We start from the raw sequence: 15,877 nt of genomic DNA on the forward strand, positions 1-15,877 counted from the left end.
TGGTAGCTGAGCTGAACCAGACAGTTATTGAAGTGCAGAGGACGGATTCAGTGATGGCAGAGTAGAACTGTTTCAGCAAGTTCTGTGGCAGGTTGAACTTCCTCAGCTGGCGAAGGAAGTACAATCTCTGCTGGGCCTTTTTCACAATGGACTCAATTGTTCCACTTCAGGTCCTCAGAAATTGTGGTGCCCAGGAATCTGAATGACTCCACTGCAGTCACAGTGCTGTTCATGATGGTGAGTGGGGGAGAGCAGGGGGGTTTCTCCTGAAGTCCACGATCATCTCCACAGTTTTGAGTGTGTTAAGCTCCAGGTTGTTAAGACTGCAGCAGACAGCCAGCTCTTTAACCTTAAATACTTAGAAATGCATCTAGAGGACATAGTTGTATACCTTAAATTGACACATATGTTGAATATACATTATGATTGGTTGAGATAGAAGCATCCTGATTTGATTAGGATATAAATACTGAGTTAAGGCATTTTTTTCTTTGTCGCACACTCCCCCTAGCATGAATGACTGTATGACTGTAGACCATTTTCTTGAAGAAAATAAATCTTCAAAAGACTTACATTTACATTTATTCATTTAGCTGACGCTTTTATCCAAAGCGACTTACAATTGCTATATATATCAGAGGTCGCACGCCTCTGGAGCAAGTAGGGGTTAAGTGTCTTGCTCAGGGACACATTGGTGTCTCTCAGTGGATTTGAACCCAGGTCTCTCACACCAAAGGCATGTGTCTTATCCACTGCGCCATCACCACCCAAGACTTTTGTCTCATGCATTCATTGAAAAGAAAAATTGCCACGACACTATTATAAACTGTCGGTATAATAAAATAATTAATGTGATTATTCTGACCATTATTTAATTTCTGACGAGTCTGTAGAAAGCAGAATGAGACTACAATAATATCAAATTTAATAACTGTGATAAACACAACATAATTGATAGCAGAGGTTAGCATGGTGATGTTGGCAGCTCTTAAAAATACATTTGGTAAAATTCCCTCAAAACAACCCATTACAGCACCCTGAAGGTCCCTAGACTCCAGTTTGAAAATCCCTGATCTATTTTTTGTAAAACAGTCGACATGAAATTTGAATACATATTTTGTCAGTCCAAGACAAAATATTCAAACATACTATACACATGCAATCCCACACTTTGCCCTGGTCATGAAGAAAGCCTTAGTCTTAGAATTCAATACTGCTTACAATGGGAGAAGTTATTTAAGCTGTTCAACCTAAATGAATGACTACTCGAGTCAGCACTACGTAAATTGTGTGCATTCATGCATCTCATATACATCAGCATCAGAGTCGTGATGAGGTGGTGCTGTGAAAAAACTGACCTGTGCATGTGAAAAACTTGGACTCTCCGACGCTCAGCTCCACCTTTTTAAGCGATATTGACACCTGGAGGACACCTGGAAAACAAAGAAAAAGAGACAAAGAAAGATGAAAGAGAGGTAGTAATCAGGAATTCAGCACACAAACCGCAGGTACAACAAGAGTGCCTCACATGTTCCTGCCACAGAAATCACACCAAACCACAGGCGGCACAAAAAACTGTCTTTGCAAGCAGGAGAGATGAGAGGGTACAGGTAGACTTCTATAAGCCCCCTCCCAATCACTTCAATCAGGCTAGCCAGCCTGGAACATCCAGCACCTACAAAAAAAGTGAGGAAAAGAAAAGGACACAAGACAGACAAAGCTTTGATCTGTCTTTCCTTTTATATATATATATATATATATATATATATACATACGTGGACTGTTCCTGCATTGCATTTCAATCTCAGGGAGGAACCCACTAAGAATGAACTGCACCCACTAGTTGCATCATTTTTTTGTATGCATTGTCCATGTTATTTTAGCATGCATTCGGCTAATTTGAATACATGTGTGGAACATGAACTCTAGCAGAATGTCTGTATCTTGAGCAATCAATTAATCTGTGAATTTTCATAGAACTAGATGTGGGTCAAAACTAAACGAAGTAACTTTATTCCATTTTTATTTTTCATATAGCAAATATGGCTTGGATAATTCATAAAATAATTTGTAAAATTAATATATATATATATTTTTTACAATCTTTATATAAATTTAAACACACACATACACAAGTTGTTTTTTATGTTTTATGGTGACATTCCATAGACATAATGGTTTTAATACTGTACAAACTGTATTTTCTGTCCACCTAACTCTCACACAAAGCGTTCTGCTATTTTTTATTATTATTATTTTATTACTTTACTATACTATACTACTGGGAACAATGTAGGGAATACCAAGACAACACACACATAAAAATTCACAAAGACTAAAAAAATAATAATTATGTATTATTAATTATATATCATCATATATCATCAAGTTTGCTGACGACACCACAGTGATTGGCCTCATCAGAGACAACGATGAGACTGCCTACAGGGAGGAGGTACAGCACCTGGCTGCATGGTGTGCTGACAATAGCCTGCTCCTCAACACCAGCAAGACAAAGGAACTCATTGTGGACTTCAGGAAGAAGAAAAGTGGAACGCATGACCCCATCCACATTAACGGGATGGTTGTTGAACGTGTCTCCAGCTTCAAGTTCCTGGGAACCCACATCTCGGAGGACCTGACCTGGACCACCAACACATCCAGCCTAGTCAAGAAGGCTCACCAACGCCTCTTCTTCCTTAGGACACTGAAGAAGAACCACCTGTCTCCAATCATCCAGCGGAACTTCTACCGGTGTGCAATTGAAAGCATCCTGACCAACTGCATCACAGTCTGGTATGGGAACTGCTCAGCTGCTGACTGCAAGGCACTACAGAGGGTGGTGAAAACCGCCCAACGCATCACAGGGACACCACTCCCTGCCATTGAGGATGTCCAGAGAAAACGCTGTTTACGTCGAGCTCGCGGCATTCTTAAGGACTCCTCTCACCCTGACCATAGACTGTTTAACTTACTGCCCTCTGGGAGGCGCTTCAGGAGCCTCCGAACAAGGACAAGCAGACTCAGGAACAGCTTTTTCCCTACAGCTGTTTCCCTACTAAACTCAGCCCAATGATACCCCCCTCACACACCACTACAAACTCTTCACCCCTCCCCATCATTAAATCGATTAAAAAAACAAAACAAAAAACAACCAATCTACACTGAGTACTATGTACTGTAAATTTTTATTTCTATGCACTTTCAATGTTCATTGCACTAGTGTTTATATATCTTAATTTATAGCTTATTCATATCCATTTGTAATTATTTTCATAGTTTTTGCTCATAGTGTACATACATTTACTGTACAATCCATCTGTATAGTATGTTCATATCACCCATCTGTATATCATACTGATAGTATTTAAAAACTTGTAAATTATGTCCATAGTACTACTGCCTTATCTGTATATTTCTGTACATATGTAACATATTGTAGGCACTGTATATCCTGTACCTCTGCTTATTGCACTTCTGGTTAGATGCTAACTGCATTTCGTTGCCCTGTACCTTACATGTGCAATGACAATAAAGTTGAATCTAATCTAATCTAATCTAATATTATTAAAATATGATCAAAATAAAAATCTATTAAATTTTCATTCATATTAGTCCATCTTTACTAATATTATTCAATTTAATATACACTCACAAACATTATAGATTAATTATTAATCTAAATAAAGATTCATGAGTAATAATCAAAAATATAAATTTTTATTTTCTTTAATAAGTTAATACTTATTACTGAGACTCACCGTTGCACTGCAGTTTAAAATATGTTGATTTTTACTTGTACTTTTTCTATTATTTGGGTAATTTTTTTTTATTTGTTTTGAAGTATTATTCATTATTATTCGTTTCTGAATAAGGCATTCCACATTTGTCTTCCCTATAGTGACCTGGGGTTATTGTACTGTTCTATAAGCAGCTTGAGCATGCTGAATATGTCCTATTGTGTTGTGTGCATTAAAGAAATATGCTCATGTGAGTTTGGAACGACATGAAGGTGAGTTATTGGGGTGATTTGTTCCTTAAAAACTGCTCAGTACCAGATGAAATCACCATGTTCTTCTACCCACAGAGGTAATCATACGGAGAGGACAGTGGGAGGCCTGGGTTTCCTCGTTAAAAGTGGTCTGTGAATTTGTGGCTCAGGTAGAGGTAAGGGCAGCGGGCCGCATATGAATGAGAAAACGAATGCATGCAGGAGCTGGAGCATGAATGTGCGAGAAACCATATGAACTCCTTGAGCCGGAGGTCTTTCTGTTTACCCGAGAATGACCAACTCGAGTCCTTTTTATGATTTTTGCACATCGGCATGCAAGCGTCAAGAGCAAACTGGACACACGTACACACTCATAAATGTACAAAGAAACACACTGACGGAGCTTATGAGGGAAGCACTGGCATCTGGCGTAATGATTAATTATAGCACAGTGGGGCTGGAGCTAGTCATCTGGATGCAGACAAGTCTGAGGCTATGTGAGCTGCTGCCCGTAGCAACCAGAATATAATTACTCCCCAAGACTACTTAAAAAACAAACAAAAAAGCCTTCTCATTATGTTTTTTTTGTTTTTATTCCACTTATCGCACTGTTCAAACAATATTACATATTGATGTCACGAGCTAATGAACGGAATGACACTCAGTATAGTGTAGCAATGATTTGAAGATTTTATTACACTGTACGCTTTGAGTTGAGTACTTTACCACCTGCAATCAAAGCGCCTATATCTCACATTCATAAAACATTGGTGAGGGAGGATGTTTCTTAAGCAGACTCACACTCCTGGAACACATTTCCATGCGTTTGATTTCTCCTAAAGCAAAATTCACCTCCAGAAATTTCAGTCAAAGAAAATGTGTCACAGTGTGTCAAAGAAAATGCATAATTCATGAACATAAACATTGATATTGTAAATTTTACACACACATACGTAACAGATAAGATTTTCAAATGAGCCCCTAAAAAACAAACCAGCCAATAAATGGCAGAGGTAGATTTATTTTTATTTTCTGTTATTTTTGATTGAAGTTTTGAAGAAACATATTTAATATATATATATATATATATATATATATATATATATATATATATATATACACTGTATGTATACACTATATTATATATTATCATTAAAAATAAGTTCAGGATTATTTATTTATCAGGATCTTGATTAAAAAAAAAATATTAATTTATTTTGACAACTTTATTCAGCAAGTGCAAAAAAAAAAAAAAAAAAAAAAAATGTTGCTACTATTGCTACTCTGTTATTTTAAATTAATGCTGTTTTGAGTAAATTTAAGTAAATGTTGGTATAACAAGAATAAATAAGTAAATATTGAATAAAAAAAATAAAGGTTAAAAATTAAAGTTATTTAATTTGTAATACAATTACAGCATTACAGTATATATATATAATTTTTGTTTTAAATAAATTATAATTTTTTAACAATTAACAGTAACAAATATATTCTCTCTCTGGTCATTCTGTCATACTCTCACCTGCCTGTTTTATCTCATGCTGAGATCTCCTAGTTTGAGTTCTGATAGCATGTGAGGTTATCTTTGACAACTTCCCTCGCAGCCAGAACTGGAACTAAATGTAATTAAAGCAATTAATTACTTCACACTCACACGAGAGTCGGTTCTCTGATTAAACCTAACTGTCTGTCAGCCAAATAATCTAATTAAACTGATATGAATCAACAGTCACTGGAGCAAAAATAGAGAAAACCAGTTTTTTCACCAATTTACGAGCTGAGATAATGAAAAGAGAAACAAAAAGACACTATTGACAAATCAGACCACCAAAAGAGAAGATCCAAACTTTTTTTGGCATTAAGCACATCTATATCAAGCTGTGGAACAAAACAAGGGTGTTGTGATGGTAGAGCGCAGCTCTGTGAAACGGAAAACGGAAGAGCGCGGGAGTTGTAGAAATGAGGTGCCAAAGCAATTAGATGTGCAAATGGAGAGAGCCAGCCACAAATGTGCAGCCTATGCCAAAATAAATAAGTATTGCCCCAAAATATCAATACCTGCCAAAAAACAAAAATAAAAAATTACTGAGACGCAGCAGCAACAAACTTGTGTAATGATAACTAAAAGCGGGAATGCAAAGCGCATGGGTCCACCTAATAATATTTGTTCACGCGGGACCCCAGACCAATAATAACAGTCTGAAATCAATGGATGCCTGAGGTGCAGACATAACTCTCTGCTTTACTGTAATTCTGTGGTGTGTTTGTCATTCTGAACAAAAAGCCTGTGTAGAAAAATGAGTTAGCACTAATTAAGCAGGCAGCAGCGCAAAGCCCCAAGGCTAAGCGGCTACACATCAGTCATTTAACAGTCCACTATGGAGCGCTACTCTTCCTCACTGCTACTGAGATCATCGGATCTTTAGAATGAAATGGTCCAATTGAATCACAAGACTGACTGCACCTGATGCTGTTTAGCTAATGTACCGCAAGACAGACCCACACCCTTCTCAGTGATTATCATGAAGATGGTGGGGAGCTCACAAAAAAATTTAATTAATTAATTAATCAATTAATAAAAATAAAATATGAAAACATATATAAAATACAATATTTTTATATTTAAAGTAAGCTGGCAAAACATTGCTAATTTTGAACAGCTCTAAATAAAGAAAAGTGCTTTTGACCTGAGAATGATGTAGTTTTGACAACTACCAGCAGGGGGTAACATGGGAAAAGCCGAAATAAAGTACATTCACACATGAAGAGAGCTTGAAATTTTTTTTACTTATGTGACACACACACAAACACAGAGGGGGGGAAACAATCATTCTATTTAACTATATTTAGTGAAGCTCACTTTTAGTGAACCACTGAATCAGCTCTTTGACCTGATTCAGTTAAGAGTTCAAAAGATTAACTAAAAAAATAGAAATATATGTGGCTTGATATATTATATGTGGTCTTCACTGCAGGCCTCCCAATTTAAGTAGTTCCTCTTTAACCTCTCCTTCCACCTGAAGGAGCTGTGGACCTGTCCACCTTGTCTGAAGGAACCACTGGATGGTATTGGGCATTTGCATGACTCTTTCTCCCCTGAGATAAGACTGGATTCTACCACAGAGCCAAATTAAGTGCTAGAGAGAGGATGGCTACATTGCACCCTCTCTCCCCCGTCTCTTTCTGTGCATTCCCTTGCACCCGAAATGTCAGAGTAAATGACTACTGAGAGATCTCTTTCTGTCCCCTCTGCCCGCTTACATCTCTCTCAGAGGAAATAGATATGACAAGGTGTAAGATACTGATAACCAAGACACTATGCGCTACACATGGAAGCAAAGCTAGTGGTTTAACAGAGACTAGATGTAGTTAGAACCTTTGGGATTCGTTCAAATCAAATCCTTCGGAGCAAACCGAACCAAAAAATCATCTGGGGAGGAGCGTTTTCCCAAAAGCGCTATCAAATTATTTTTCAAACCAGCTCTGAAAGTCGCCAAAATAGATTTGAGCGGCAAAGGAAAGGGTCAAGCTCTTGTGAAACTCTCATAAATAGAGGCAAAGGAGAATTGAGCACGAACTTCTTCTCTTCGAGGAACCTACTGGGGTTTGTAGGTTAAGATTTCATTGTGCAGAAATTGAATCAGACTCTCCGTCTAGTCCGCGAGAATTTATTATCATGGCGGAATTGACTTGACACTGGCTGACCTGCTTAAATAAGGAAGATGTGAATGAGTTGAATTCAACTCTTCAGGCTGACAATGCGGTCAGCGCGCTTGCCGTATGGAGAGAGACAAGTCTTATCTGCAAGTCTTAACTCGGTGGCTGTGCTTGAATGCAGGACGGACGCTCATACTAAAGCCAATCAAGTTCTGAATGCATGTAAAATCCTTCTCTTATGCGGAATGACCTGAACCCACAAAGAAGATGCTAACCATCCACAATGCAGATAAGTGTGACCATATATGCTTATTCAGACTAGATGACCTATCATTAACTTTAAATCCATGATTTTTCTTTTTTTTTTTAACTCGTCGCAAATATGGACAGTTTTGCCAGGCATCCTTTTACAAATGTTCTGCATTTAATGTGTTTACGATCCTGAGAGATTGCAGAGAGATGTCAGGCGATATTTACTTTCCTTCTATATTGAATTCAGATTCAAATTAGATTATATGTGATACAGAGAGAGACATGTTGGAAATGTTAATTGTTTTCTTTCTACCTGCTGTCTGGGTCCTGCTGTGTTAATTAAATGCAGACATCACTTCTTTATGTGTGATGAGAGTTGCCTTTCTTCTTCGTGTGGCATTAATCTGACAGAAGGGCAAACATGAGCAGAGAAAAGAGAGAAAACAAAATAACTCAGAATGATTTAAAGAGACCATTCATAGCCATTCCCAAAGGATCCCTTCTGACTGGACTGAAGTCTTTTACCAAGGTCCCAGTTAACTGGAGCCTGACCCTACAGTTTGTGTGGCGCATTTCAGCATGAACTATTTTGTGAACTTGTCACAATGTGATGCTGGCTTTGCAAACAGGCTGTTTTTTTTCATGATAGGGAAGTGAACTATATTTCATCATGTAAACAAGAGCTGTTAGTCATTTGTGAAGAGGTTAGTCAATCAAAAGGTAATTTTGGTTGGTAATTCACACAGAATTTAAAGGTACATGCAGGAAAGCAAATAAAGAGTGAAATATAATCATATAAGATTTAAATATCAGGGGAAAAAATTATGTGCTACAAGTGTTTTGTAGGTAGGTACCAGGGGTGTAACAGCTCACTAAATTCACGGTTTGGTTCGATACGATACAGTGGTGTCACGGTTCGATACGGCAAAAAGAAAGAAATGCCAGAGAAATTTTCTTGATTTAATTTTTTTTTTTTTTTTTTTATTAAAACCAATTTTTTTTACTTTGAACAATGATGGCGCTATACTTGACCCATCTTCTGGGGTGTCTTCTTAGCATATAAAGCAAAAACAGCACCGGTTTTAAGTATTCATGCTTTTATGGGCATTTTTTACCTTTATAAAGCCATTTTTTTCTAAAAGTGTTCATCACATTTTGAGTAAATTTTTATTTTAGAGTTAATCAGTCAATAAAACATTTGGGCTGTTACCAAGCAAATGGAGTCAGTATTGACAAAATTCATCTTTGCAATGCAGAGAAAACATAGAAGTTGCATCTGAATGGCATTTAGATGCATTTACACACTGTTTAATGCAGCTCAGATGGACATGTAATGCGCTTTAACCTGCAGTTGCAAATGCATAAATAATGTTTGAATATTTTAAACATAAAACGTTGGCAACTAATGTTTGAAATTAATTTAAAAAATTTAATATACTTTAAATGTGAAATTAAAACCACCAGCAAGTGGCAGCAAGTCACTGTTAATAAGTGATTGAACTGAATCATTTAATTTAATAAATGAATAAATACTGTAACAAATATTGCTCTGTGTTAGATTATTTTGGTTAATTCATTAAACAATGTTACCAAAATGTTAATAAATACTACATAAATAGTATATAAATAATACTAAAACAACACTGCATGGGTTTGGAAAGAATATAAAGGTAAGTAAATGATGACAGTATTTTCATTTTTGGGCGTACTGTTCCTTTAACATACATACAACATAATTCTGTACCCCGTTTCCTTATTCTAGAGTTGAAGACAGATTGACTTTGTCTCCTCTGTAGACACACTGTTGATGTCTCACACAGTCTTCAATACTGTCAATCAGTCTGTGCCAGGAGGACTGTGCTATTTGTCAGCCCCAAACAAACAGTGAGGAATGCTCACCACACTTGTGTAGCACTGACACAAATAAATACATTCCTCTCTTCACTCTTCAATCTTCTTTCTCACACCCCACCGGTGGTCTATTGTTTCAGCCCACCTCAATAATGAAACCTGTCACGCCGATACATTCCTTTATCCCCTTCAACTCGCTTACATGTCCGTACAGCAAAAGACCCCTCAAAGTCGTCCTCCTGCGATCTGCCTAGTGGCTAAATGATAAATATCCAAATGCGCCAGTGTTTTCCTTTTTGTAACGGTAATTGAACAGTTTGTAGAACATCAGAAAGGAAGGGATGTAAACACAGTGTGGCAGTGTGTTGGCACTCCCAGCAGATCCAGTGCTATGTCACACACTCCCCCGTGCTGGGACGCTGTCAGTAAATATTAATAAGCCACTACATCAACCGAGGGTGGTTCCCTGTCACCAGATTAGCATAATCAGTGCAGTTAAAATGGCCGCCCTCCTCCGAGCAGGGGAGGATAATGACGCTGATTGAGCGCGCCCTTACGCGGGCTGTGATATACGGCAAAGTCATCGGATCCTGTGCCGTCGCCATGTGATTTGTGGAGCGGGGACTCACAGGGGATGAAGGAGGCCTCCCAGGGATTGAGCGGCGTGCCAATCATCTTGGACACTGATTGGATGGAATGCAGACTGGCCCTCTGGCACAGGCTCAGGTTACGTGAAATGTTTGTTTTTGTCTACACTGATTGCCAGTTTGATTTCGGTATGAGCGATGGGCCAATCAGAGGGGTGAACAACTTAGAACCCTGGGAAAGGCGAAGGAAGGGTCATCAAAAGAGATGAGATCATTATCATCATGGAAAGGGCTGATACAGTTTAATATGGAAAACTTGATTAGTGTGTTTATTCTTGCATCAATTAAGACTTGATATTTGAAAGTTCAACAGCTGATTTTTCCACGTATAAAATTCTTTAAGCATGCAAAATCATTTTAGACATTACATATATGGCCAACCAGGTAAAATATAAGGCAGCGGCTATTTGCACTAAGTGTAAATAAAAAAAAGTTCAGCAAAAGGCGGGATCGAACTCGGGTAGATGACGTCAAAAAGCATGTGCCTTAACATCTCCGCCTCTAAAAATGATATAAAATGAGCGTCTTTTTTTATTGTTGACTAATCCAATCACGCGTTGGTGGGTTGAGTTAGTGTGAATAGCCTCTGCCAACAAGGCGGGCTATTTGCACTCCGAAAATATAATGCTCTACACTTCTGTTCTGTGATAAATGATAAATAATACATTTACTACAAAAAGTTTATGGTAAGAAATGTGTAAGAAAGGCATGTGTTACACCTTTAATCTAGTAGTCATATGACCTCTATAGGTCTGTTGATCATGTGACTTTTGTGGATATATTAGCCGGAGTGACTTCCTGTTTTTACAACTGATGAAGGTGTTTGGATAGACACCAAAACGTATTGTTAAGCTTTTTATAGTCCAGTGATTTTAATAAAAATAACATTTTTGGTATGGTAAGAAATGAACACTTCTATTCAGCCAGGACACATTAAATGCTGTTCTTTTAAACTTTCGATTCATCAAAGGATCATCAAAAATAAATAAATAAATACAATTAAATAAAACTTAAATTAAATTAATCATGGTTTTTCAGAAAAAAATATCAAGCAGGACAACTGTTGTCAAAATTGATAATGATAAAACATGATAAAACACAGCTGAATGATTTCTAAATGATCTTGTGACACTGAAGACTGAAGTAACAGCTGCTGGAAATTTAGCTTTGCATCACAGGAATACAATACATTTTAAAATACTAATTTATTTATTATAATCTGCTTGACACAGCAACACCAGCTCAACCAATGGTGTGAATTTGTGGCGGGATAATCTGTGCATCTAAAAAAGCGGTAGATGGAGCGAGAATTCTAAAATCCTGAATGTTATTATTTTTATGTCTGGTATTTTAGAAATGACATATTTCACTTTTAAAAGAGCATTCAGAGAGAAAGCTATACACAACGAAAAAACAATTGGCTGTTTCCTGTGACAAGAACTGAGAAAGTTAAGCAGAAATGTACCTGAAGCGAAACTATGCAGCAACTTCCAATCGAAGAGCAGATAGCGATACACCACCTGACACAGTTAATGACTGTAAGGAGTAATGAAAATGAAACAAGAAAACTATGTTTGATTTTCTAACCATTACTGGCAGAAGTTCCACTACTTTGCACACAGCGCTGCTCAGGCCCATTTAGATGCAGTGTATAACAGAAGAAGCCCTCGTATTACTAGTCTGAAGCAGCAGGGGGGTGTTAAGATCTGATTACAGCATTCACACTCAGGGCCTCTTAATGGAAAACAGGTCAAATGGGGAGAGAAGGATTTTCTGTTTGCTGTTCTTGTATTTGCAGCAGCATTAGGCAACATAATGTGACTAGTCTCAAAACAGATGATAATTTGGAGAAAAAATATTAGTCAGAATGAATCTACAAATATCCAGACAGACAGAGAGAAATACACAAATGTATCACTAAATTATAAGTGCATAAAGCAAAGTAATAAAACATTAATTTTATTTGTACATATTCATTGTTCATAATTACACATTCCCATTAATCACCATTAGATTTTAATGAGATATCTAGCATAAAAATGCCTTAAATAATATTCTTGACCCAAAGCACAAGAACAGCAAACTATGAATAATGTGGTGAGGTGCAATTATGTTTGCTAGCTAAGACTGTTATTAGATATTTTGACTTGATCTTCAACTCTAAAATAATTGGGATGCAACAACACTGGCACAAAACATGTCACAGGTTATTCAAATTTTTCCAGTAGGATAATACGATTTTTAGTAAATGTGAAACAAAGAGCCTTACTAAGAAAATGTACTCATCTACTCGGATAGATAGATGAATAAATATAACAACAGAGATGAAAATACATGAATAGATAGAATGATTAATAGATATGGATAGATAGATGATAGATGGATAGATGGATAGATGGATGGATGGATGGATGGATGGATGGATGGACGGATGATCAAATGATCCATCGATTGACAGATAAATAGAACAATATTTAGCTTGATAGATAGCTGTATGGATGAATGGATGGAGAGATAGAAACACAGATTTCTTTAAGGACATCCTTAAGATTTTTAGAGGACATTCCAGAGCACATCTCAGGAGAACTGTATCAACATCTGAGTGTGATATGAAATAGAATATACACTGTTATCTTAGAGGCATAATTACCCTCTGCGAGCAGCTCGCTACAGGAGTGACCCGGGCCATATGGAAAACACAAACTCATCTTCGACACTTTATTGACTCTGTGCTGCAGGGGCTGCGTCCCTTTCCATAAAGGAAGGTGTTTGCTTGAGCGCAATATCTCCATCTGAAAACACCTGCCCAGCAACAGCAGCAGAGACCATGGAAACACTCGGCAGTCTGGGATATGTCCTCAGCTTATTATAGAGCAGTGAGATATTGTGGTATTTATAGTTGATGGAGCTTCCTTAGTTATTTCTCGCTCTCTCCCCCCCCCCCCTTTTTTAACGGGACCAACCAGTGAGACTGTTGAAGTAGATGTTGCTCACTCTTTCCTCATAATCTTGAGGATTTAATATAATCCTCAACTCATCACCGCCGACAGCTGAGTGGCTGTGTGCATAAAATACTGTCTCTGCCCTGATTCTGCTTTTACTGGTTCCATCAAAAATCTGTACAGTGCTGTTTTCCGAGATGTGAGTTAACTAGGCAGAAAATAGGAAAGACCAAACAAACAAAGCACAGTATGCCGCCAATCAAACTGCATGATCAAACAGGATCTGTGTAAAACTGCATCTTTGTGAGAAATGCAGGGATTTGGTATCCCAGAAAATCGTAATGAAGTGGCGAGGTTGTCAAGAGACTACACTCAACAGCTGCCGCTTTTGTTATGATCCAACAAATCTGAGAAACATATGAATATTCAATTATATCATTCTTAATACAAGACACAATTAAATGGAGTTAAACTTGCATGATGTGCTGAAATGGCTGAGAAAACAAGCAGTTATATGTACAGAATCAAGTAGAGGAACCAAATTAAAGCATGTACAGGTATTTCAAGGACAATAATGAAACCTCACCAAATAATGCAGAGATTCACTGAAATACAGTGGCTAAATACAAGCCAAAATTTAAGAGTTGTGATCTATTTCAACTTACATTTGATGTGTATCAGCAACAGAGGTACTTTTTGGAGTTGTGACCAAGTGTAACCTGACAAATTTTGTGGACTGAACAAATTGTGACGCAAAATGGAACATTTCATGACAAAAAACACTAAAATTTAAAATATGTGACCCTGGACCACAAAACCAGTCATAAGGGTCAATTTTTTTTAAATTGAGATTTAAACATCATCTGAAAGCTGAATAAATAAGCTTTCAATTGATGTATGATTTGTTAGGATAGGATGATGTTCGAAAATCTGGAATCTGAGGGTGCAAAAAAATCGAAATATTGAGAAAATCTGAAATCTGAAACTCTGAGTCTCACCACCTTAAATAGACTTTGAAGCTGTAAATGGATGCTTGGCTTGCAAGTTGCATGTGCGGTTTTGGGCCAGTGTTCAGGACAAATGGTCAATCCATCAGGCTAATTGAGAGAGAGGAGAGTGAAGGAGAGCGGGCTGTGGGTTTCTGACGGCGCACCGGAACGCTGATGCACAGCAGCGTGTGACGCGTTAGGCCACATTCATCCATCTTCCCTCCACACAGGGCCAGAAAATAGGAGTTTTCAACGTAATTTTCTGTCATGAGGAGTCAGAGTAGCAGTATGCAGGCACTAAATTAAAGTGATGTATACAGTAACAAAACTGAAATCACAAGCACTGACGGCAAAGCGTTAACAGGTACAGTATATAATCAAGTGACATAAGTCCTATAGCTAAAACTGTAGTGCAATCTAAGGCACACAGAAAAAATGTCCTTTGGATCACGAATAACAAATGAGTATCAAAACTGGAAGAGAGACAGCATCAGCCCCACCAAGAGCATTAAGATACCGTGACAGTTTCATTTTTCTGTTTTATTAACCGTTCCAGCCGCCCTCCCTGAGACGGATATTAGCAGTAAAACCTACGTTATCTCCGATACGACGCCTCCTCTTTTATTTACCATCTCTCAGTCTGCAGTGTCTCAGGGGACGTGGCTGAGCGGAGGGCCCATGCTGCACTGAATCATGAAGCAGACAGGCAGATCTCACTTCTGACACTTGTATCAACCCATCAGTGGGCCCAGAAGCATGGGAAGGCATCCACTGAAACAAAGTCAAGTCAAGTCACCTTTATTTATATAGCGCTTTTAACAATGTAAATCGTGTCAAAGCAACTGGACAATATCAAAAAAGGAAAATAGTCAATAATGTAAAATGAAAAGATTAAAAAAAAAGATTTTCAGTTAAAGGCATTTCATTATTGAATTCAGTGATGTCATCATTCAGCTCAGTTCAGTTTAAATAGTGTCTTTGCAATCAGGCCGACGATATCGCTGGAAATGAAGTGTCCCCAACTAAGCAAGCCAGAGGCGACAGCGGCAAGGAACCAAAACTCCATCGGTGACAGAATGAAGAAAAAAAACCCTGGGAGAAACCAGGCTCAGTCGGGGGGCCAGTTCTCCTCTGGCCAAACGAACCAGCAGTTAAATTCCAACTGCAGCAAAGTCAGATTGTAAGGGCTCAACTGGTTCCAGCGGTCTTTCCCGATGGCTGTCTAAGTGGCGGGGTCCTCACTGGGGATCTGTCTCTGGCGCTCATCTCGGTGTCCTGGTCTCCGCTGACGTTCAGGGCTGTAGAGGTCATGCAAAGCAGGAGTGAGTCACTGAGAGCTTCTTTTGCTCCTCACACCATCAGGTACAGCGTTCTGAAAGAAAAGCTATTTATAAAACAGCCCATGGGAAATCGAATCGCACTCCGAACCTCTCTGGAAAAGGTGTGGCGGTTTAATAAAGCGAGCGGGCTCAAGAGAAATCGGAAGTCATGGATCAAATAGATCCAGTATTCCAGATGCATGAAAGACTAGGGTAATGCAGTGGCAAC

At 38.1% G+C, this 15,877-nt stretch overlaps 1 protein-coding gene across 1 annotated transcript in view; it reads right to left on the reverse strand.

Moving 5' to 3' along the window:
* The window catches only part of LOC306877035 (neural cell adhesion molecule 2-like), a 213,201-nt gene that overhangs the window by 74,664 nt on the left and 122,660 nt on the right, over positions 1 to 15,877 (reverse strand). Inside the window, exon 2 of the mRNA XM_079428556.1 lies at positions 1,359 to 1,433. Within this exon, the coding sequence (XP_079284682.1) occupies positions 1,359 to 1,433 (75 nt within the window). The remainder of the gene's footprint in view (positions 1 to 1,358; positions 1,434 to 15,877) is intronic.

The sequence above is a fragment of the Barbus barbus genome (assembly GCF_936440315.1).
Source record: "Barbus barbus genome assembly, chromosome: 11".
NCBI lineage: Eukaryota > Metazoa > Chordata > Actinopteri > Cypriniformes > Cyprinidae > Barbus > Barbus barbus.